This window comes from Amblyomma maculatum, chromosome 7, assembly GCF_055883805.1.
Source record: "Amblyomma maculatum isolate TAMU_Amacu chromosome 7, ASM5588380v1, whole genome shotgun sequence".
NCBI lineage: Eukaryota > Metazoa > Arthropoda > Arachnida > Ixodida > Ixodidae > Amblyomma > Amblyomma maculatum.
The window spans coordinates 120,173,308-120,198,497 of NC_139350.1; the positions used below are offsets into that span (position 1 = coordinate 120,173,308).

General features: G+C 44.2%; 1 protein-coding gene across 1 annotated transcript; it reads right to left on the reverse strand.

Annotated features, from left to right (window-relative positions):
- Positions 1 to 288: 288 nt before the first annotated feature.
- Positions 289 to 24,911, reverse strand: LOC146184566 (regucalcin-like). The gene is made up of 5 exons (XM_084608812.1): positions 24,755 to 24,911; positions 23,739 to 23,933; positions 22,587 to 22,796; positions 7,366 to 7,512; positions 289 to 482 (listed from the first exon to the last, which is right to left on the reverse strand). The coding sequence occupies exons 1-5, from the start codon at positions 24,909 to 24,911 to the stop codon at positions 289 to 291; spliced, it is 903 nt and encodes a 300-aa protein (XP_084464938.1).
- Positions 24,912 to 25,190: the final 279 nt, after the last annotated feature.

A 25,190-nucleotide genomic window follows, 5' to 3' on the forward strand; every position in this document is an offset into this window, starting at 1 on the left:
ATCGAACTCTGGACCCATTGTGTGTGGAGCAACCTCTTTGATGGTGCGGAGAATATTTTATTACTCTTCCATTCGCCCTGACTGAGGACACACCAGTGACGTGTTTATTGACTTTCACTCTTCAAAACCTGTACACTGCCCTTGACCGCAACTCGATAGGCCTGCCGGTTCTCGGACTGTTACCGAGACCGTTGTTCTAGCAATAACTAGAAAGGAAATCAAGGCTGGGATAGGAAAGGGCTGGGGGAGGAAAACATGGTGCGACCATTATCCACGGAAGATAGCTCGTCAGCCGCCGAATTCATACGCGGCCTGGCCCCTTACTCCGAGCTCAGTCACTTTGTAGAGCCGCCCGTCTTCGGGCCCCGTGTTGCCACGTCGGAAGCCACCGGAAGTGACGTAGAGCGTGTCGTAGTTCTTGTCTCCGAAGCAACACGATGTCGCGTACTTTGCAGGAATGTTTATCTTGGTCAGTATCTTGGCTACAGGATTACAGAAGAAGGAAAGAAAGGAAAAAAAAAAAAGAGTCGTCACCTTTACTAAGGCAGTAGGCTCGAAACGAATGGGAATTAAGGGATGACTTCTGGTTTTCGTACAACTAACAGGCCCGTGCATAATGAAGGTCTCGAACCACACGTTTAAAAACAGGGCGACGAGAATTCCTACTCTATCTGCAGCGAAAACTTCTGTCTGTTTTTGAACTAGAAAGCAGCCTTCTGACCATTGGAGCGTAGTTAAAAAATCAAAGGTTGATATATTCAAGCCAGCTGACAGTTTTCCTCATTCCGCCTACAGGGTGAAATAATTTAGAGTATTTTGCAATATGCTGTGAGGTGATGCGCCTTCTAGATCGCTCTTCAAAATGTTAACACAAAAAATGTTTTCTTAACACTTCTCTCTTGAGCAGTGGCTGAAAATAGCCCACCGTTCAACAATAAAAATCCACTCTCATTACGTTTAAGGGGTCTGTAGAGGTCTGCATGACGCGCGAACAGGAGGCAAATAATATAAAATAATAATAATAATAATAATAATAATAATAATAATAATAATAATAATAATAATAATAATAATAATAATAATAATAATAATAATAATAATAATAATAATAATAATAATAATAATAATAATAATAATAACAACAATAATCAAACAATCATTATTTATTGTGCGCCGGAATATCCATGTCGTCTTCGTGCTACATCACAAAAAATGAAAATGCACACACAAATTTTACACACACAGATAGAACACAAAAGAAGAAACATATAACACATGAAATGAAACTGAGACGAAAAGTGTCACGGAAAGAAAGAAAACAATGAGTAACGTGTCTTATATACACAGTCAGGGAATTGTAGAGCACATCATGAAAAAAAAAAACATTCGATAGAGAATAACAATAATAATAAAATAATAATAATAATCTCCTGTATGCGTGCGTCATGCGGAGGTCTGCAAAAATCCGTTCAAAGAATGTAAAGCAACCTATGGAAGTTAGCGTTGAAACATACTAACGTTGTGGCGTCGGACTGAACTTCAGGTGTCAAAGACATGATAAGAAAATAGCTTTATCCCTCTAAGCCAGTTATAGTGCTACTGATGGTATATTATCTGAGAGCGAAGAGAAAGTGGTCGTGGTGTATAGAGCTGTCCTGAACTGTCCTGAAGGTCGCAGCGTTTCCATCTGATCCCACTTAGAACACTCTTTTTTGTCCTTCCAAAAAAGTTCCAGTGATGAAATTGGTAAACATTATCTCTGAATACTGGCTGAAAACATACAAGCTTCTTCCCTAGACATCAGCATCCACGATTTTTGATCAATCCGCCGCAGTAGGATAGCGCCATTTTCCATTTGGAAACAGTAAGAGCAGGAGCATAAATAAACCGAGATCAACAACAGCGCCTGCAGTTGGGGAAAAGAACATCCACCTCGTTTTAGTTTTGCTCCATTTCTCATTCATTAACATACTTCAATATGCGGCATAGGCTCTATAGTATATGCGAACGCACAACTTTATCACAGTTCGAAGGGCTGAGCATGCGCGGAGGTCAAATGCTACAGTCATCACTTCACGTACTCGAAACGGTACAGTGCCCATACCAAGTGGTGTGAAAGAGCGAGACCTCTCTTCTGGTATTCTGACCGCCCTGTCGTTCTATAGAATGCCCGGGTAATTTAACATCTGATAAGCTCTGTGCGTGATTTTGTATCATCACTCAGAATAGTCAAGTTGAACGCATAAAATTATACGTGGAGGGTAAAAGACGCAGATTGCCTTATCTGTCTCCCTGGTCACGGATGTGTGGCAGCTTTGTTTCATTGTGAGTTATCGTACCTGTTCCGGGGAATGTTTCTAGTTTCCAGAAGTTTTTATTTTAAAACATGCGGGGATAGGTCAGTGCGGTCGGCACAGTTGGATGGTACATCAAGGCGGATATTGTGTTAGTGATTAGATAATTGAATAATTGAATTTGTCTCATCAAGTTTTCTAATTGTGATTTTAGAGGCGATATCATATTACCAAATCGAAGGCCGCCAACATCAAAAGCGCGACCAGGTTTTAAATGGTCCGATTCGACAACTTAGTGAGATATACAGAGTGTCAAAATACGTATTCGAAAGAAGTTAGCCGTTACGCAATCGAATATCAATTCCCCGTTGCCTTTAGAAATCAAATTTTTTTCCCATATATTCGTGGTATACTAGACTAATGAGGCGCACAGGAGACGACTTCAGAACTTGCTTTTAACATGTTGCTCACATGCGTAATCTTATACGCAAAACAAAACTATGAAAGCCAGCATAGCCCAGAACTCATCCTATTTTGCGCGCCGTACGGGAAAGCTAGGTAATAATAAAAAAAAAAAAAAACATTTCGGGATTCTAAAGTGTCTCAGTAGGGAACGGTTGACCATAAATCTCTGCAAGTAAACTTAAGTTGTGCAACCAAAACCAATTCATGGCAAATAAAAATTGCGTTCTGCAACCTTCTTAGTATTGTTTTCTATTAAATCAGTCATCCATCATTTCATTGATGCGCACAAATTTTCTAGCTTCTTAAAGGCGCCATACTCTATGTTGTTCCTTGAATTCGTGCCTCGAGAAGAAAACGAGAAATTTGCTGTTCTTTTTTTCCCCGAGCACTCCCATAAGCAAATGACGCGACCGCATTAATACCGACCTAATATAGCTAGTCCTGCCGATTCTCGTTCGCGTACACTCACCTCTCACTGACACGCACAGTGCCACTCGTTTAATCAGTACCAGCGTAATTAGTGTCATAAATACTCCTTATGGTACGTTCGTAAACTTACTAAGGTACCGCATTATGCATAAGCAACCACAAGACATAGACATCAAATTGCGATTTAACCATGCCTTGCAGAATTGCCTGATTGGCCTATAGGAGTGGCGTGCATGGTTCGGGAATAAGGGGTCCCCGGTTTGAATCACATTTCAATCTAAATGCCTTCAGAGCTATTAATTTACTTAAATGTCTGAACGACAATTTAGTAATGTTGTGACCTTGTAATAAAAAAATCGTGCAGTGTTAAGAGGTTCTTAACCCGCCACCGGCTCAGCGGTTATTGCTGACGACTGGGGATCCCAAGGAGGGGGGTTCGGTGCCAGCCGCTATAGCCGCTCTTAGATGGAGGCTGAAGTCAAGACACCCGCTTAGAATGCGATGTTACTGAACGTTAAAGAAACCCAAGTGGTCGAAATTTGCGGAGCGCTGCATTATGAAATCCCTGAAAACCTGGTTCGCTTTTAGATCTTGAATCCTACGAAGCTGTAAGCCAAATTACAAACCTTGAAATCCGTTGCATTACTCAGCTAAGGCGCCCGTATACTGGCCGATGTCAGAACATTTTAGAGAACTCCAGGTGATCGAAATTGCCGGAGCACTACTCTATGTCGCTCTTACTATCCCGAGTCGTTTTCGGATTTTGAACCCTAGAGACCTACAAACCAAACTAATAATAAACTGTGAAATCCTTCACCCCATAATACAAGCCGCCCGTAATTATGACACTAATTTATGACACAAATATATCCTTGGCCACTTTGGGATGTTAACCCTATAGAAGGGAAAGCAGCGCAAGCGACAAACACGAAATAAGAAAACCACAGGACGAGCGCTTTGGTGTTTGCTTCTTGAGCCATTTTCTGTTCAATATGTTTCGCCAACTCGCCCGTTTGGCTATAGTGTTGAACCCTATAGAGCTATAAGCCAGTCTATAAAGTTTGATATCCGCTCTTTCTACAAAGCGAGGTGCCCATATGCCCTGCGAAGTCACTTCACGTTAAAGAACTGCAGATGGTGGACATTTCCAGAGCTCTACTGGATGACGCTCAGATATCCTGGATCACCTTGGGATGCTGAATCCTACAGAGATATGAAAAGTGCATAAAAATTAAAATCCGCTGTTTCTAAAAAGCGATGTGCCCGTACATGGTGTGATGTCACTACATAATAAAGAACTTGGTCACTTAGGGACGTTAAAGCATACAGAGCTATAAAAAGTGCAATCCGCTGTATCTAAAAAGCGAGGTGCCCGTACACTGTGTGATGTCACTACATATTAAAAACTTGGTCACTTAGAGATTTTAAAACACACAGAGCTATAAAAAAGTGTAACCCGCTGTATCTAAAAAGCGAGGTGCCCATACACAGTGCGATGTCACTACATAATAAAAAAAACTTGGTCACTTAGGGATGTTAAAGCCCACAGAGCTATTAAAAGGGCAATCCGCTGTATCTAAAAGCGAGGCGCCCGAACACTGTGTGATATCACTACATATTAAAGAGCTTGGTCACTTAGGGATGTTAAAGCGTACAGAGCTATGAAAAAGTGCAATCCGCTGTATCTAAAAAGCGAGGTGCTCGTGCAGTGTGTGATGTCACTACGTATTCAAGAACTGCACATCACCGAAATTTCTGGAGCGCTACCCTATGGTGCAAAAATATACTGGGTCACTTTGGGATGTTGAACCCTACCGAGCTATAAACGAGTCCATAAAGTTTGAAATCCGCTGTTTTCACAAATCGAGGTGCCTGTATACGGTGCGATGTCACTACACGTTAAAGAACGGCAGATGGTCAAAATTTCCGGACCGCTACTATATGGTCCCTATATCGGGTGTCCAAGCTAATTTTAGCCAAGGGTTAAAAATAAATCATTTGAGATAGGCCATAGAAACCACTCTTATGCAACTGCCAGCTGGTAATTTCTTATTATTTTGCAGTTGACTAATTAGTAACTAAGGTAATTTTTCTATAGTTTACTAAGTATTGCGTTTAGACGAAAATGTGATTTGCAAAATTGGAGAGCACCTTCTAAACTCCCCTTTTGTTTGATTGCCGACAAGAGAGCCCCAGGTGTATTGTTTTTCCAAGCTCTAATTAAACCCGCGAAATACAAAACCTATCACGTGACTAACGTATTCGTGCGCCACAATTGTGGTGCTCTCAATCGGGGTCTGAGAAATTAGAGTGAGTGAAATTAGAATTGAAATATGACCCCTTAATTTCACGTCTCCTCTTACCCATTAGTCCAGTGAATGAAAGTGTCATGAGATGACAATAATTCATAATACTTGAAGGTAGCCCGGGATTTCTGTTTTTATTTGTACGTTTTATAAGGGAACAAGGCAGCACATAGCGTAGGGTTGTGTAACGTGTACAGCCGCCGGCCAGAAAATGTCGGCAGCATGAGGGAATGCAGGCATAGAATACTGAAAACAGGCATGAAAAAAAGCTGAAATTTTCTTTCTTTGCCCTTGCTGCGTCGTTTTGCCACTTCAAGAGGTAAACCCGCAACCAACTTGGTCAACACTTCGTAGGAACCTGTATACAAGAATGCGAGCCGTGTTGTGTCGTTAACGTATGCCAGGGCTGCATTCGAGGCATACTTCTGATACTGTACGAAATTTTTGTGACAGTGCGGATCGAGGTCGTGGAAAATTTGCATGTTTGAAGCACAGTTTCCAGCTCCATTTCCGGCATTACCAGTTGTGGTCGCAGCAACATCCAAGGACATGTATGACGGCTCAATGCAACGGCGTGTAGAAAACGCACCAAAAGGTGCGGAGATAATTGCAGTTTGCTTTGGACCCCGTGATTGCAGCCAAAGAGATCATGCGCAGCTGCTTACATCGAAGAACCATAGTTGTCTTATTTGGGCCACATTCAGGAACCATCTAAACTGACCAATTCAAGTCGGCGGCTACAGTTATCTATGTATGGTCCTAAAGATACGCAAAGTTTCATGTTAAATATATTAAATGTTTGCACGGACTCTAGTCACCGAGAAGGACAAAGTATTTTTTCCAAGGACACGACTTATTCACATTATCAGCAGCCCAGATTGTTACAACATATATCAAAGCGGCGAACCCTGATTACGAAGGCTATCCTCAATTTATCACAAGATCTGGCAGATCCTTTTCTGATCACACGAGAGTTATAACAACACGTGCGAGAATATGTTCAGCCAACCCTACCAGTGACTTAAGAGGACGCATTAGAGGAGTAGGCGCACTGTTTTTATGTATGTTTTTTAAGTAAGACGCAACACCATAGTGTACATTGAATAAGATTAGGCTCCATCATGTAGTGCAACATAAAAGTTTCTTCGTGCTATTCCGGGTGCAGTTTAACCAGTAGACATTGACTGCGGGAAAGCCGAGTTGAGGTTACGTTAGTCATAAAACCTGCCATGCCATTGCTGCTTATTTGAATTTTTATGCTCGATTACGTCTATTGGGCAGGCTTTTATAACGGTTGACGGTAATGAAAATGAAGAAACAGCGAACACATGAGTTATTTTTATATCTCACGTTATCTGCAATATTCTGTGCCATCAGAGTCAATATTCGGATTTTGAAGCCCAAACCGAGACATCATGAAAAAAAGAGACATTTACAAATGATAATGTTATTTATCTATCTTTCGTGCAGTTTACGTGGCTGTTCATGTTTCTAATGTTTCTATCTTTCGTACAGTTTACGTGGCTGTTCATGCTTTCTAATGTTTTGCATATCAATAAAAAGAACTGCAACTAAAATTCAGTGTATCTACTCTGCACTCCGTTAACGTTTCTTCGCTGATGTGTCGTCACAGGTGCTCAGTCTTTAAGAAAATTAATGTTCTCTCAAAGCGTTAGGAGCACTCGAGCTGGACATGGCTCGAAGATTAAAACATTTTTGTTGGGTCTGCCTGCACGGCTTCTTGAGCGGTGACAATACGAGGGGTGAAATAAATTCAATAAGGAATCCGCCTTTGTACCACCGTGGCACATCTGTTGATGTGCTTTGCCACTGATGTACACGCACATCAATGACAACGCAATGCATCTCACCTGTTTCCGGATCAATCTGCACCACGGCAAAGCCTTCGAAGCAAGCCACCCAGAGCTTGTCGTTGGTGTCCGTGGTCATGCCATCCGGATAGCCCAGCTTTTGGTAGCCGGGTGTCTTATCGAAGTCCACCAGGACTTGGCGGTTGCCTGCGATTGCCGAAAGAATAGGCCGGGTTGACGAGCTATAAAACCTTGTAAAGGCTGCCACTAACATCATCCTGTTGTGGTTTCGATGCTGTCGTTATTCGCTAGCAAAAGACATTTCTCTCTATAGACGGTCTATGCATCACTGGCACTAGTACAAGTGCTAACATGAACATCGAGGGCGTTGTGGTAGGGTTCCCACGTTAACAGGTTTCATATGCAAGCTGCCAGCGGTCACTAGCCTTCGACTTACCGATATGTTTTACCATGGCTTTCGTTCGGGTGATTGCACATTGCCAGCTTCTCTTATTTCTTCGATGTTGGGACTTGAGAAAGTTCGGTGCGTTCAACGTAAGTTCACGCGGAGCTACAGGTTCTATGCGACAGCGAAGAATATGGGAATGCGTGCGTACACAAGTGTGGCATGGTATGTGCTGCCTGATATTCTACAGCAGCATCAGCTATGAGAAACGTTAGCTTTTTTACGTGCACTGAGATGGCACAGTAAACGGGTGCCCTAATACGGATGCCCAGGGTGCCTCAATATACAATTGGCCTCCGCGACGGTGATAGAGCCCGTGTCCTCCTCGGGCTCAGCAGTTGTGAGCCCTAAGCGCACTGAGCCACCGCAGCAGGGCCATGCGGACACTGAATATGGAAATAATGTCCGATTCTTCTTAGTGTGTAGCACAACTAACCGCAATCATGGATTTCGCCGATGTCTGTCCGAAGCCGCTTACGCTCTCTCTCTCTCTCTTCGTGAACTTGGAGTGAAGAAAGAGAAGGTGGCGACGTGCGCGTCGCGTGGCACAGCATTGAGGAGGCGGAGCGGCCGCATAGCTGCAGCAGAAGCCGCTCTCTCTTTCTCTGTCCATCCGTCGCTCCGTGATTTTGAAGAGGAAGAAGGGAAAGTGGCGACGCCTGCATCAGGCGACTTAACACTGAGGGGGCGGAGCGGCCGAATAGATGCACCCAGTGAGAGAGTAAGACAGTGAGAGAGGGAAGCCTTTCACAAGCATGTATTACTCCGTAGTGAGCAGTCGTGTGTCGCGAGCGCGTCCTCAACTTCGGCATTTCCCTCGCATCAGTCACTCATCAGCCTTCACGGACAGCAGACATGCACTTGCGGTGCTCCCTGGACCTCGGCTCCGAGCCGCACGCTGCGTCGTGAAGCTGCTTGTGCTTACCTCCGCGCCTTGTAACTGGCGCTCACCTTCAAGCGCGTTTCCCTATCTCTTCTCTTTCTCTTTCCCCCTATGATCCCACTCCAGACGTTTCGGCAGCAGAGCAGTGCATTGTAAAGAGGTACATTGTGCCTGTTTTCGTTCATTTCTGAAGTTGGTGTAAGGAAAGCTGAGGACGCGGCTGCGCTGCGCATTTGCTTCGCGTCGCAATGGATGAAGCGGGCCGTGAGGTACTGCGGCGCAAGTTCTCCGTGCTTGACGTGCTGAAAAACGACGTTTACATAGTGCTACGCACCTACTTCGCATTTGATTAACTATGTAAATCGGCCGTCATTTTTTTGGAGTATTCGATTTGAGATACACTGACTGGTTGGAAAACTTCGCATGCCTGGATGTTTCGTAATGACGCTGGCGTTTTCTTACATGACTTGTCTGAAGTTTTCCGGCAGGCAGTTTAAATGAAGCATATTTCCTGGCGTTTCTCTAATAACTACACATATGTAAGAAAATAAGATTTTCGCGCCGTGCCTCATGTAATCTAATTTAGTTCGGCATTTTTGAACGGCGTCTCATAACCAGAGACCCCGCTCTAATAGTTACTTCTTTAACTGCTTCTCTTTGTCTCCGTAGCGTTGAGCATACAATCGAGCTTTGTCACCATGCCGCGATTTGAGTGACTGTTCACTTTTTTTGTACCGCGCTAAATCACAGTTAAATTTCACTGTTAAATTCTACTGACGTGCTATCTGCTATTGTCGCCTACCAAAGAGAATGATATTTCAGTAGATGAATCCCCCCTCCCACTCCTGAGTATTGCAGGATTAAGTGTGACGTGTGCTCCGCCCATTACAACCTCGTGATATTTCGTGTTTTGTGCGGTCATAGTCACAGTAATCTTTTAAGTTATATATCTTACTTTCTTTGTGCAACATATTAAGATGCATGACCTAAGCGCAACACGTGTCATTCTGTCTATATACCTTGCCCCACCATTACATCATGCGTGTGGAATCTTGTTATGAAATTTTGATGTTTATTTGTTGATAGTGACTGGTCACGTGTTCTTCGATTATGCATGTATATGAGAAATAAGAACCGACAGCTTCTATCTACATTCCTTGACAAAGGCCGGACCCCGACCGAAACGTCAGATTAAAGTTTACTGTTTTTCCACCGTGAGTCACCTCCTTTACGTTTATATATATATATATATATATATATATATACCGGATGTCTCAGGTAAATGTAACCAAACTTCTAAAAAATAAGGTGAGCTATATAGCATAGTAAACTCAATTATGAGCTGTTCAAATGCTAATCGGCAGTATTTTTTGTTCACTAACGCTAATTACCCCTTCATGGATCACTGCCTTGTCGTGGCGGAGGGGCTTGCGAAACTCGATGAAGTCTTGAGCTGTGCTGTATAGTGCCACACAAGATAGACAGGTCAGAGAGTTCTGACAAAATGTGATCCACTGGAGAAGGTAATGGCAACCTACTCCAGTATTTCCTGCCAAGAAAACCCTATGGCCAGTCACAAAACCATTAATGATATGGCGCCGGAAGATGAGCCCCCCAGGTTGGAAGGCGTCCCACATGTTACTGGGGATGACCAAAGGGCAATTCCTAGTAGCTTCAGGACGAATGAAGTGGCTGGGCTAAAGCCAAAAGGACGCTCAGTTCTGGATGTGTCGGGAAGCGACCGGAAAGTCCGATGTTGCAAGGAGATATATCACATAGCAACATGGAATGTAAGATCTATGACGCAAGGTAAACTGGATGTCGTCAAGCGAGAAATGGACAGATTGAACATTGATATCTTGGGTATCAACCAGTTCAAGTGAACCGGAATGGGAGAATTTAATTCCGGCGGCCATTATGTCTTTTATTGTGGGCACGCATCCAAGAGGAATGGAGTCGCTCTCATAGTAAAGAGAAGAATGGGGAAACCAGTACTAGGGTACAACCCCAAAAACGACCGAATGATTTCACTTCGGATCTAAGGTCGCCCTTTCAACATAACAGTTATCCAAGTCTATGCACCAACCACTACTGCTGAAGAAGCTGACGTTGAGAGATTTTATGCTGACCTGCAATGCCTTTTGTGCCGCGCTGCATCATCAGACGTCCTTTTTCTCATAGGAGACTGGAATGCTAAGGTCGGGAGTGAAGAAATATCCGGAATTATAGGCAAGTTCGGTCTTGGCGAGCCAAATGAAGCTGGGCAGAGGCTAGTAGAGTTTTGTCAAGAAAACAACCTGACCATAGCGAATACTCATTTTCAACAGCACAAGAGGTGCCTGTACACATGGACATCACCGGACGGTCTGTACAGGAATCAGACCGATTACATTCTTTGCCGGAAAAGATGGAAAAGCGCTATACAAGCAGTAAAAACAACGCCTGGGGCCGATTGTGGCACCGATCATCAGCTTCTTGTTGCCAAATTTAAGCTTCGATTGAGGAAAAGGCAGAAAACTAGAAGTCCTCTCAGGTATGATCTGGATCAAATTCCATCAGAATATGCTGTAGAAGTGAGAAATAGATTTCAAGAATTAGATCAAGAAGACAGAGAGCCTGACGAGATGTAGACTGATGTTCGTGATATAATACAAGTTGCTACTAAGGTAGTTCCAAAGCAAAAGAAATGCAAGAAAGCAAACTGGTTATCGAAGAGGCATTGCAAATAGCTGTGCAAAGAAGGATGGCAAAAGTTATGGGGGAAAGAGAAAGATACAAGGTTCTCAATGCAGATTTTCAGAAAATAGCAAGGAAAGAACAATGCCTTCCTGAACATACAGTGCCCAGCAGTTGAGGACAACAGCCAATTGACGAACACAAGAGCTCTGTATAAGACAAACAAAGATATCAAAGGAAGCTTCTGTGCTAAGCTGGGCGTGATAAAGGACAAACGAGGCAGGGACCTCACTGAAGACTTGGAGATAAAGAAGAGGTGGCAGGAATACACAGAACTGTACTAGAAGGACCCGGATGTGCAAAACCAACATAGGACGGTTGTGATTACTGATCTCGAGCCGGGAATCCTGAAGAGTGAAGTTGAATGGGCCTTAGCCAGCCTTGCTAAGAACAAAGCTAGCGGAATTGATGGTATTCCAGCTGAGTTGCTTCAAAACCTCAACCACGACGCTGTTAACACACTGCATACATTATGTCAAAAGATTTGGACAACCCTGCAGTGGCCACAGGATTGGAAGAGGTCAGTTTACATCCCCATTCCAAAGAAAGGCAGTGCCAAAGATTGTTCCAACTACCGCACGATCGCGCTTATTTCGCATGCTAGCAAGGTGATGTTGAAAATCCTCCAAGGTAGGCTGCAGCTGTATGTGGATCGGGAGCTTCCGGACGTGCAAGGTGGGTTTCGCAAGGGCAGAGGAACTAGAGACCAGATTGCCAACCTTCGCTGGATCATGGAAAAAGCAAGAGTTCCAGAAACCCATCTACTTCTGCTTTATTGATTATGCGAAACCGTTTGACTGTGTAGATTACAGCAGATTGTGGCAAGCTCTCCAAGAGATGGGAGTTCCAATACACCTCATCTGCCTCCTCAGGAACCTGTGTGAAGGGCATGAAGCCAAAGTCAGAACTGGGCATGGTCTTACTGATTGGTTTCCAATTGAGAAAGGAGTGAGACAAGGCTGCATACTGTCGCCCTGCCTATTTAACCTATATGCAGAGTGCATCATGAGGAAGGCCGGTCTGGACTAGTCTTCAGCTGGAGTGAAGATTGTTGGAAAACGTATCTTCAACCTCATATATGCGGATGATACTACAATAATGACAGAAAGTGAAGTGGAACTCAAGAGACTTCTGATGCGCGTACAAGAGAGCAGTTTGGGCTTGAACTGAACATTAAAAAGACAAAGATCATGGTGTCTTGCCCTATAAAGTGCTGGAGCATCAAGCGACAAGAAGTGGAAGCTGTGACAGATTTTCTCTACTTGGGCTCCAAGATTACCCCGGAAGTAGACTGCAGCCATGAAATTAGGAGACGCCTCCTTCTGGGAAAGAGAGCCATAGTTAGCCTTGACCGCCTAGTAAAGAGCAGATACATTACTCTGCCCACCAAGATCCGTATAACTTGTGCTATGGTCTCCAGTTGTTAATGTATGGATGCGAGAGTTGGACTTGGAAGAAAGCTGACCGCCGAAGAATTGACGCGTTTGAATTTTGGTGCTGGCAGTCGTTTTTCAAAGTTATAACCAGAGTTGGAGATACAAATGTGGATCGACACTTTTTCTCTCATTGCATTAATTACAATTAGCTAATTATTCTTTACTAATTAACTTCTCTTAGGGAGATAACGCAGTAAACTACATTACATCAGTTATAGCCGAGTCATTTAAGAGGGACGATAGGGTAATCACCGCAAATCAGGAAGCAACACAAGGTTGCAGAATACAAAGCAGGTTAGAACTGACCAATCTAAACCGGAAAAAAGCAGAAAAAAATATTCCTAAAAACACATCTACAGGAATAGATGGAATTCCGATCAAGCTGATTAATGAACTCGGTCCAAAAAGTAAGAAAACGTTGTTAAAAGCTCTGGAAACATTCATAAAGAATAAGCAAATTCCGGACAGCTGGCGGCAGAGTAAAATGAGTTTGATTTATAAAGAGAAAGGAGACAGGATGCACATAAAATCCTACAGGCCGATTACCATAACATCTGTTATGCACAGGTTAGCGATTGTTACGTTTCTCCACCGACAAGTGGGAGAGCTGACGCGGCCACCGCATAGCAACAGGCAGAACCGCGAGCGGATCGGCCATTTCGGCGCCGTTCATCGGCCGCGCAACGCTTCCTCCCGCGGACAAGTCTCAGCGTGATCCTGCCACGCGCCAAATGTGTGTGCGTGCGTGTGTGTGCAAACTCCGGCCAAGCCTGGAGCTCTTGAGAGAGTCCGCCGCCCTCGCCCGTCTGCAGGAGGTGGAGGAGATGAGGTCGGACCACCTGCGATTGAGTCATCTCGTCGTGTACAAACGGGTTTGGCTCTCCCTTTCCTGTGAGGATTTACCCTTTCCCTGTGAACTGGAAACCTATAAAAAGCAGGGCCGACTCCGCTGAGATAGAGACTACTTTGACGCGCCGCGGAGACGACGCTAGGCACCAGCTGTGGGAACGTGTCTGTATTCTCTCCGGGTCAGCTACTCTGCCCATTACTTCACGATGTTGTAGTAAAGGTTGTTTCGTTAGAAGACGCCTTGTCTTTGCTGGGACCGTTCATGCCGTCCGCCGTTCATGGAGCCGCCAGGCCAACGCTACCGAGGGGCGCGCAAACCCAAACATAACTGGTAGGCAGTTGTTATGTTTGGGACGTAGCACACATGACCCTCACGCAATCCGAAGCGCCCCAGCTGTCGAAAGAGCTTGATCGTGCGCCGGTTAGCTCTGAGCAAGGCGACGCACTGAGTGGCTGGCCACAAGAGCAAATGCCTAGAAGTGGGACAGATGTCAGCCGTTGTTATCGTTCGGACTTGACTGAAAGTAAGTCCTGCGCTGCTGGCCGCGAATGAGACACGGCGCCGCACTTGACTGCTTTGACCACTTTGACGACACCGGTGTCCTACTAGCTCCGGTTACCGCTAGAACGGTTACTACTAGCTTGTCAGAGATGGTTCAGAAAGAAAGCAGAAGGCTGGTATTCCAGTGCTGCCGACGAAAAAATCGGAAGGGCAGGCGCGAGAAAGAATGCTATCATCGTAAGGAGAGCAAACAGGTGTTCCAGTACTGCCGCAGAAAAAAACGGGAAGGAAGGCGCGAGAAAAAATGGAGCAAATTGAAGCTATCGCGAAAAAGAAAGCGTCTATCCCAAAGGCACAAATGCGCCCGTGCAAAGAAAATGCGTGACTGGTGCGCAAAGCGTAAGGAGAGGGATAGGTTGTTTAGAAAAGTGAGCGACTCAGGCTCATGTGTTTCTTTGTTCAGAAACAGGAAGGTATGGTTGTTCCGTGAAACGGACAGCCGAAGCTTTAGTGAAAAGGGTGATCTCAACGGTAACGCCGATGGCTTAAGTCGGAGCCCATAACGTGAGAAGAAGCCCCAGTTTTCACTTTTTGGTGTTTTTCTTCCTGACATACGATTTTGAACACATTGTATTGTATTACCTTTATTTGAAGTGACGTTTTTGAAAGCACTATTTTCAAATTTGTGGATGCGTGCCAAGTGCTGCTAAGCTGCCCTTTAATATACATGGGGGCATAAGAGGGAAATAGTCTGGCATGACTTAGTGAAGATTGTGCCGTGCTTGCTGGCTGAACGGTTGAGTTTTTAGCGTAGTTGTGACGTTGTGGGTTGTTTCGTTAGAAGACGCCTTGTCTTTGCTGGGACCGTTCATGCCGTCCGCCGTCCACGGAGCCGCCAGGCCAACGCTACCGAGGGGCCACGCGCCGCATGTAACAGCATGCGTCAGCGGTGAGCTGAGCACGCGAGCCGCACGTAATAACTGCTGGCAGCGGTACGCTACTCAGGCACTCGCGACCCCAAACCTAACACCATGCAGGCGGTGAAATTAAAGGTGCAAGCATGGGTTGAAAGTAACAAGATACTCGGATAACTTCAGAACGGCTTTAGAAATGGTAGGCGCTTAGATGATAGCTTGTTCGTGCTTACCCAATGCATCGAAATATCTAGAGTGGAAAATAGACCTTTGTATTTGGCCTTCCTGGACATAAACGGGGCGTACGACAACGTAAGCAGGGAACTCCTGTGGAACATATTAAAAGAAGGTATCGGTTATGAGATAATAGAGTTCCTACAGGAAATACACCGGGATAACAAAGTAGAAATTACGTGGGAAGGGATAAGAAGTACGGAGGATGTCAAAGTATGCAAAGGATTAAGACAAGGCTCTCCTCTATCACCGGTGCTGTTCATGCTTTATATGATAAACCTGGAACGGAGGATACAAGACAGTAACCTAGGTTTTAACCTGTCATATAGATTAGGTGGAAAGGCGGTAGAGCAGCGCCTCCCCGGTTTGATGTGTGCAAACGATATTGTGCTGCTAGCTGAGTGTCTGGAAGAATTGCAAACTCTAGTTAAGTATTGCGGAGACGAAGGGGACGCTCTAGGCTTCAGTTTTAGCGCTGTTAAGTCGGGTCTGATGATTTTCAACGGCTCAACTGATCAGGGTCTTAAAATACAAGGCCTTGAAATACCTAGAGTAGCAGAATATAAATATCTGGGGGTATGGGTGAACGAAGGACTGGCATACATTTGAAAGCATGAGCAATCACTTAAGGCCAAAGGGCGAAGGAATGTCGGGATAATGAAGCATAAGGCATTGTGGGGATACAATAGGTAGGACGTTTTGAGGGGTATTTGGAAAGGAATTATGGTGCCCGGACTTACTTTCGGAAATGCGGTTTTATGCCTAAAATCAGAGCAACAGTCGACATTAGAAAAAAATCAGAGATTCGTTGGACGATTAGCACTAGGTCCCCACGGCAAAACTACAAATGAGGCGGTACAGGGAGATATGGGCTGGCATCTTTCGAAGTTCGGGAAGCTCAGAGTAAAATATTATATGAGGAACGCCTGAGGAAATTGGACAGTAACAGATGGGCAGCTAAAGTATTTAAATACCAGTACCTAAAAAGCGTTGACTCACAATGGAGGAAAAGAATTAGGAAACTAGCTAGTAAGTATGCTAGTAACAAGGACGGAGATATAAAGAGCATTAAGCAACAGGTGCAAAACACAGAAGGTAAAAATTGAATAAATTCGATGGAAAAGAAACAGAATGTGGAATTATACCGAAAGTGGAAAATGCAGATCAGGAAGGTTTATTTGATAACTCAAGAGGCAGTGCCCTACTTTTTGAAGCTAGATCAGGGTGCCTTAGAACACGCAGCTACAAAAAGAAATTTAACAATGGAGATGACGCATGTGCTGTATGTGGAAACTCCAGTGAAACAATTGACCATATTATACTCGAATTTAATGGTATCCATCTGGAAGTTGGTGCAGGCGCAATTACTGTTCCTGAAGCTCTGGGTTTAGAGATAACAGTGGCCGGGTGAATAAACCGGCGGGACTGGAAGATTGGTGGCTTAAAAGCAAAGAAGTGACATAATGTTAGTAATGTAGGAACAAAATTTAATGAATAGAATGGTGGTTTAGGTAACCATTCTAAATCAATAATTAAGATATAGGGAGAAAAATGAGCATGATAGCTACTGCTACTACCCCGTTTCAAAGGGGACGCTCCTATATCCCATCCATCCATCCATCCACTCGAACGGAAAGCTGGAAAAGGACTTGGTGGCAGTGTTAATCAGGACATAAGAAAGTTAAGCCTTGAGAAGCTTTTCGAAGTGGTTGAGGTAAACAGGGAGGTGCATAAAGCAGGTTTTGGCAGTGCTTTTCATCGAGATGGCAATCATTTTAACAGAAGGGTGGGAGCAGAGATCAGCTGGCGCCTGGCAGGCAGGGCTGTAGCGTCTTTAGGGGGTCCGCGAGGACTCTCTGCACAGAGGCATAGTTAGAAGAGAAACAGGAGAAAGCATAATAATGGAAGCTGAGCCCAAAAAATGTCAAGGAGGAGGTCGAGCAAGAAAAGTACAAAAAAGAGATTTAACACTAGGATCAGCTAGATAAACATGCAAGCAGGTAGAAAAAGAGCGAAATGGCTAGATAGAACAGTAGTTGAAGGATGACAAAATATGTGTGTATACGCTCTATGTGAGACTCATATCAGGGATCTAGAAGATCCGCCATTTATAGAAGGCTATGTCTGGGAAGGGTGCAACAGAACGAGAACGGAAAAAAAGGGTGGAGGAGTAGGTATGTTGATACACCAGGGAACAAATTGGCAAAAAATAAAATCATCTTGTAAAGAACATATCTGGGTATCAGGAACAATTGCCGACATAAGGGCATGGCTAGGGATAGTTTATTTAGGAACAGGACACCAATGTAGGCAAGAAAACAAGGATCTCGTTGAATGTCTCAGTGACAATATAAGCAAGTTTGAAAACGGGGCCGATATTATTCGGTTGGGGGACATGAACGGCCACATCGACGATCTGGATGGATACAGGGATTGTAACGGGAAGCTAATGCTAGATTTGAGTGAGCGACACGACCTAGTTATAATGAATAGAGAAACAAAATGCGAAGGACAAATCACGTGCGACTTCCCCAATAGACAAACGACCATTGACTACTGTCTAATGTTGCAGGTAATATATAGCAAGGTCACAAAATGGAAACAGACGAAGAAGGGGAGTGCAGTCTGGGAAATGATCATAAACGTATTAGTCTGCAGATGGGGCCCTTGATGAAAAGAGAAATAGAACTTAGACAAAACGTAAACGCAAAAAAAAAAAAAGACGATAAAATAGCGCAGATAGCAGCAGGCATAGAGGAAGCAATAGAGAAAAGCCTTATGGAAGACTGGGATTATGAACAGGTAGAACTACTCGTAAGGAGGAAAATTCAGGAGGTTAAAGTAGCAAACCGCTGGAATGGAAAGAGGAAGCCACGGAGCTGGTGGAATAAGGAAATCAGGGAAGCTATTGAACAACGACGGGCTGCTTCAAGGGAACACCGAATGGCAAAGAAAGCACAGGTATCTCAGGAGGAAATCGACCAAAAATGGTAATCATATCGACAAAAGAAACTTCAGGTGCAGGCCCTCGTCCAAAGTAAAATAAGACAGTCCACCGATCGGTGGATGGCTGATATACACGATGCCTCTAGAGGCGGAGCAAGAAAATTCTGGAACCATATAAGCTGGCTAGGGAAGAAGAATCAAAGAAAGTAGGATCGGATTCAAGATAACGAGGGAAATTGTTTAAATGGAGATAACGCAGTGAACTACATTACATCAGTTATAGCCGAGTCATTTAAGAGCGACGATAGGGTAATCTCCGCAAATCAGGAAGAAACACAAGGTAGCAGAATACAAAGCAGCTTAGAACTGACCAATCTAAACTGGAAAAAGGCAGGAAAAAATAGTCCTAAAAACACATCTACAGGTATAGATGGAATTCCGATCAAGCTGATTAATGAACTCGGTCCAAAAAGTAAGGAAACGTTGTTTAAAGGTCTGGAAACAGTCATAACGAATAAGCAAATTCCGGACAGCTTACGGCAGAGTAAAATGAATTTGATTTATAAAGGGAAAGGAGACAGGATGCACATAAAATCCTACAGGCCGATTACTATAACATCTGTTATGTACAGGTTAATCATGCAGGCGGTGAAATTAAAGGTGCAAGCATGGGTTGAAAGTAACAAGATACTCGGAGAACTTCAGAACGGCTTTAGAAATGGTAGGCGCTTAGATGATAGCCTGTTCGTGCTTACCCAATGCATCGAAATATCTAGAGTGGAAAATAGACCTTTGTATTTGGCCTTCCTGGACATAAACGGGGCGTACGACAACGTAAGCAGGGAACTCCTGTGGAACATATTAAAAGAAGGTATCGGTTATGAGATAATAGAGTTCCTACAGGAAATACACCGGGATAACAAAGTAGAAATTACGAGGGAAGGGATAAGAAGTACGGAGGATGTCAAAGTGTGCAAAGGATTAAGACAAGGCTGTCCTCTATCACCGGTGCTGTTCATGCTTTATATGATAAACCTGGAACGAAGGATACAAGACAGTAACCTAGGTTTTAACCTGTCATATGGATTAGGTGGAAAGGCGGTAGAGCAGCGCTTCCCCGGTTTGATGTGTGCAGACGATATTGTGCTGCTAGCTGAGAGTCTGGAAGAATTGCAAACTCTAGTTAAGTATTGCGGAGACGAAGGGGACGCTCTAGGCTTCAGTTTCAGCGCAGTTAAGTCGGGTCTGATGATTTTCAACGGCTCAACTGATCAGGGTCTTAAAATACAAGGCCTTGAAATACCTAGAGTAGCAGAATATAAATATCTGGGGGTATGGGTCAAGGAAGGTTTGGCATACATTGGAAAACATGAGCAATCACTTAAGGCCAAAGCGCGAAGGAATGCCGGGATAATGAAGCATAAGGCATTGTGGGGATACAATAGGTATGAGGTTTTGAGGGGTATTTGGAAAGGAATTATGGTGCCCGGACTTACTTTCGGAAATGCGGTTTTGTGCCTAAAATCAGAGGTACAGTCGACATTAGAAACAAATCAGAGATCCGTTGGACGATTAGCACTAGGTGCCCACGGCAAAACCAGAAATTAGGCGGTACATTGAGATATGGGCTGGGCATCTTTCGAAGTACGGGAAGCTCAGAGTAAAATATTATATGAGGAACACCTTAGCAAATTGGACAGTAACAGATGGGCAGCTAAAGTATTTAAATACCTGTACCTAAAAAGCGTTGACTCACAATGGAGGAAAAGAACTAGGAAACTAACTAGTAAGTATGCTAGTAACAAGGACGGAGAAATAAAGAGCATTAAGCAACAGGTGAAAAACACAGAAGGTAATAATTGGATAAATTCGATGGAAAAGAAACAGAATGTGGAATTATACCGAAAGTGGAAAATGCAGATCAGGAAGGTTTATTTGATAACTCAAGAGGCAGTGCCCTACTTTTTGAAGCTAGATCAGGGTGCCTTAGAACACGCAGCTACAAAAAGAAATTTAACAATGGAGATGACGCATGGGCTGTATGGGGTAACTCCAGTGAAACAATAGACCATATTATACTCGAATGTAATGATATCCATCCGGAAGTTGATGCAGGCGCAGTCACGCTTCCTGAAGCTCTGGGGTTTACAGACAACAGTGGCCGGGTGAATAAACCGGCGGTGGAAACTATCAAAATCGGACTGGAAGATTGGTGGCTTAAAAGCAGAGAAGTGACATAATGTTAGTAATGTAGAAACAAAATTTTAATAAATAGAATGATGGTTTAGTTAACCAATCTAAATCAATAATTAAGATATAGGGAGAGAAATGAGCATGATAGCTACTGCTACCACCCCGTTTCAAAGGGGGCGCTCCTATATTCCATCCATCCATTCCATCCGTCCATCTATCCTACATTGAAGGTTGCCTATAGCGCGGTAGCCGGGCGTAAAGAAGAAAGGGCTGTAACCTGCCGTTTCATGCGCCGCAGTGTTAAAAGCGTAGGTTTTGCAGTACACTCAAACAAAGCAGCTCTAGGTGGAGGGCAAAGAGTAGCGGTGACGTAGGACAGCCTTGCTTCACGGATGATCGAATTGGCACAGGCTCTGAGAGGTGACCATTAACAATCAAGGGAGTAGAACAGTTGTCGTAACAAAGTTGCACCCCTTTAAGTACAGTTGATTCAATATTTGCACGCTCGAGAAGAGAAAACAGAAACGAATGCCGGACACTATCAAACGCTTTCGCAAGGTCAATCTTTAGTAGAGCAAGCTGCTCATAAGAGCCTGAGCAAGATTCGAGAATTGCACGTGCAATATGTATTATATTTTGTATGGAGTGTCCCCTCAATCCACATGTCTGATTAGGGCCAGTGAGAACCGTAATCGCATATTGTAAATGATTTGATAGTACTTTTGCAAAAAGTTTGTAGTCCACATTTGCCATCGTTATTGCCCTGTAGCCATCCAGTGAGAACAATTTTTCTTTATCCGTATTCTTTGGAATCAGGACTGTGTGATTCCTAGTAAAGGACTGAGGAAGGATCCCCACATCAAAACTTAAAGCGAAAATCTGCAGCAAGACAGGGCTCAGCAAAGGTTTAAACGTTTTGTAAAACTCGCATGATATGCCATCAGGACCAGATGTTTTAGAGAGGGGTAATTGGTCAATTTCCTGTTCTATTTCTTCCAAAGTGAAAGGGCACAGTCAACGGGCAAATTGATAAGGGCACAGTCATCATCTGATAAAGGCGTTATAAGAGCTGTGAAGTTAGCTAGTAGGTCCGAATTAAAAATAGCAGAAGCGTCACTGAACAGTGTCGTGTAATAGCTCACAAACACAGAAATGATATCGCACGTTTTCGTTACTAGGGTGCCATTGCACACCATTTCCGGTATCAACTTGGTAGTAGCAGGACGGTGCTCGTCAAGTGGAGCTTGTCGCGTAGGGGTTTCGCAGTGCAAAGCACGATTTGTACGAGATAGAACTCGGGCACCCTTGCATCTTTCAGCGTCCTGTTTTTGTAGTTCACACTTTACCCTAGCAATTTCGTCTAAATATACTCCAGGTGCCTCGTATTCTAATTCATAGAGGTTATATAAACACTTATGCAATGTCCTCTCTAGAAATGTTGTGTAAAATGACCTAAGAGACCCAATTTCAATAGCTATCGCTCGCACTTCCTGTTTAAACAGTTCCCAAGCAGCAAATATTGGCACGAAACCTGTCAAACACACTTGCAGTTGTGAGCGTATCCGAAAGACAAGCTCCTGGTCATTTACAAGCGAAGAGTTTAGCTTCCAAGGCTCTCATTGCGGCCTAAATTTTAAACAGTAAGTTCTTCCGAGCCGAGCAGCCACAATGTAATGACCAGAAAAAGAAACTAAGAAGCTGAACCTAATTCTGAAGAACTCCTGGTTTTTGAAGGACATTCGAAACTGTCTCCCAAAGCCCAAACATCTTCCCTTGAATCTTTTCACAACTTGTTCATCAGGTTTGATTCCAAATTAGTTGCATGTTCGGATGGTGGGATGCAAGTAAGATAAGTTGAATAAAAGAGAAGACTAAGACATCATTTTTCACTGCAGTGTGACTATGCATTCGAATTCGGATTCGTCTTGAGGAGCGAAGCGCTCGCAATAAAAACAAAGCAAAGACAACGAATGTGTCGTGCCAGTGTATGTATATATATATATATATATATATATATATATATATACATATGTATGTCCACAGTAATTATTGCGCTCCAATGCCTCTGCTGTTGATTGTTCATGCGGAAATGACTCCAACGTTGTCCAGTAGGTTCACTCACTGATTTCTCCCGCGGCGAGGTCAAAATTGAAGACGTAGATCTGCCTGGGCACAGAGTAGTTGTAAAACATGATCTTGTTGTCACCTGTCCAGGCAATTCCGTTGGAGATGGTCACCCCATTCAGCTTGTGCGTTAGTTGTCCCTTGGAGAAAGACCAAAGGTTGTTTTTCTCGGGTATCAGATTTTGTAATCCCGTCGAAGGCATTGTTCCTGCGGATGCAATGAAGCCGTTTACAGTTGTAAGGCAACACTTCTGGTATTTATAGAATAATCATCTGTGCTCTCAGGGACGGTATGGGGACCACATGTGCAAACCAAACTATGCAATAACTAGGAATATGTTCGTCCTTATGTTTAACAAATGATAGGCTATAGATCCCATGCTGGCCAAAACTAGTCACGACCCTCTACTGCGACACATTATAGCACATGAGCTGCTCATGAATATAGTATACCCCAGATGTGCTCTGCCATAAAGCAAACTCCCACGTGGTGCGATGCGGCGGCGGTTCGGGGAGCCCGGAGTGCTTGGAGGCCAGAGGCGCACTGCCGTTGGGTCCGAGTCGGCTTCTTTTCTAGCCGTCGTTTGACAATGCACAAGACACGCCCATTCAATAGTTCCCTCCCCCAAGTCATGGTCCGTATAAAACAACACGCACAAGTGCACACACAGGAAGGGGCACGTAGGCCCCGCAACTTCCACACTGCATGGCCGCCATGTTGCGGATGAAAAAAAGTAAGTCACAACCAAAACAACCAAAAGAGGAGGCACGTAAGCCAACAACTTCGGTCCTGCTAGGGGTCACTTTGCAAAACAAGCAGGAAGGACGCCCCCGCTCGAACTGCGAGGGGGTTTGTCTAACTACACGGAAGCTACCCCGCGACGAGAACGCGCACGTACGCGTGCTGTTACAATGACCGACAAGGCAGAGGCGCACAGGATACACTGAGATATCTCAATAAACTCTTCTAGAACACTACATATGGTTAATTGCCATATTAGGAAGATATAAATGATGCCACTTTTGTGACACCAAATAACAGCTGCAGGAGGCATGGTCACAATTGTTTCGCTCACAACGCTGACGTCTGGACGCAGAACAAGGCCTCTAAATGACATCACTTCAATACTGGGCCAGGTGCATCACTCACCAGTCCAAAGGCGTCCTAAGGCGTCACATTTCCCGTCGTTGAATCGAGTTTTCACCGTAGACTGAGGGTTTTGCACTCCTACCAGCAGCTGTTTCTCGTGCGTGTTCATGTCAAGGCGGTATATGCCGCGTTCCATACATAATGCCAGCAAGCGGTTGTCCTCGGCATATGGTATGGCGTTTCCTATATCGCCCTCTGTGAGGACGTGGACGTGGACATCACAGTCAGTAAACGGACGCTAAATCTAAAGTGACGGCCACGCTTACATGCACACAATCTCCATTTGATTACTGAGCATGGCAGCGGACACTTCAGTGACGCCTTTTGATAACCTACCGTACTTGAGTAAATAAAGTTTATGTAGGATCTCCCAGGATTGATGTTTCCAGATAAATTTATTAGAAATTGTTTGACGTTATTTTGTCGCAGATTTTGCAACATATCTCCAGTGTGACATGCATTGTTTCGAACTGGTGAGTAGCAAATTGTTTCTAATAAATTGCTCCATAAGCGGAGTTGATGCATGAGCACCACGATGGCAATGGGCAGCAGCGCAGAGCATGGATAGCCACATGGTTTCAACAACCCATGAAGTTTTTTCATGTTCTTTGGTTTGTTTTTTGTTCATAATGGAAGTCTAAATTGTAAATATGCCCTGTTAGCCTTCCAATGATACTAACTAAAAGCCGTCATCTGTCTTTGTACCTTGTTCTTCAGGGTACGCTAGCTTGTTCTTCATCATTATGCTTACTTTAACCATGATGATTTATGCAAATAAACAAAATTAATGCTTACGTTTCCCCACTCTACTCCATCAAGGTGTGCATAAATACAGTGGAAAGCTCATAAGCTGGTATAACAAAGTGAGATCGACCTGCCCAGGACAGCGTCGTGCGGAACGAACCTGTCTCTCGCCCCGTGACTCAGCCTAAATGTTATATAAGAGCCGAAAACTGCCACATTGCAGACAACTGTACGCAAAAGACGTTGCAAAGTTCACGGAAAAGTTTGCATACCCAACTTGATAACCTCTGTCTCTGTTCTGAGTTCAGGGTCGTAACGCACCAGCTCCCTCCTAATGGAGTCCACATGGAGCAACGTAGAACTGCGACAGTCCCAGTGCGGTCCTTCGGCCAGCAGATTCTTGCGCTTGCCGACCACTTCCATCTTCATATCCAAGACTTGCGACTACGCTGTGGACATGTATAAGGAAATAATGTACGCTCATGAACAGAACAGTACTTGCTTACTGTTTTCGCAGTCTGGCTGCGTAGTATGACACACTGCCCCCAAATATTGATGCAGATATGCAATTCAACCTGTTTATAAGAAGTCGATGGGCCGCCATGAAACCAATGGAGAATCGATGCCTCCAATCATGCTAAATGCACAGCGAACAGTGAAAGCACGTGACCATGCAATAAAAAAAACTTGGAAGGAGCGCCGTGGGGA

What these genes read in the sequence shown, in the direction of transcription:
- LOC146184566 (XM_084608812.1), bottom strand. Translation starts at nt 24,911, where the DNA reads ATGAAGATGGAAGTGGTCGGCAAGCGCAAGAATCTGCTGGCCGAAGGA. An exon ending in CCTCGCCGCGGGAGAAATCA is followed by an intron (nt 7,513 to 22,586) that starts GTGAGTGAACCT and finishes CGGCAATCGCAG; the next exon opens with GCAACCGCCAAGTCCTGGTG. An exon ending in GCAGATTGATCCGGAAACAG is followed by an intron (nt 483 to 7,365) that starts GTGAGATGCATT and finishes GTAATCCTGTAG; the next exon opens with CCAAGATACTGACCAAGATA.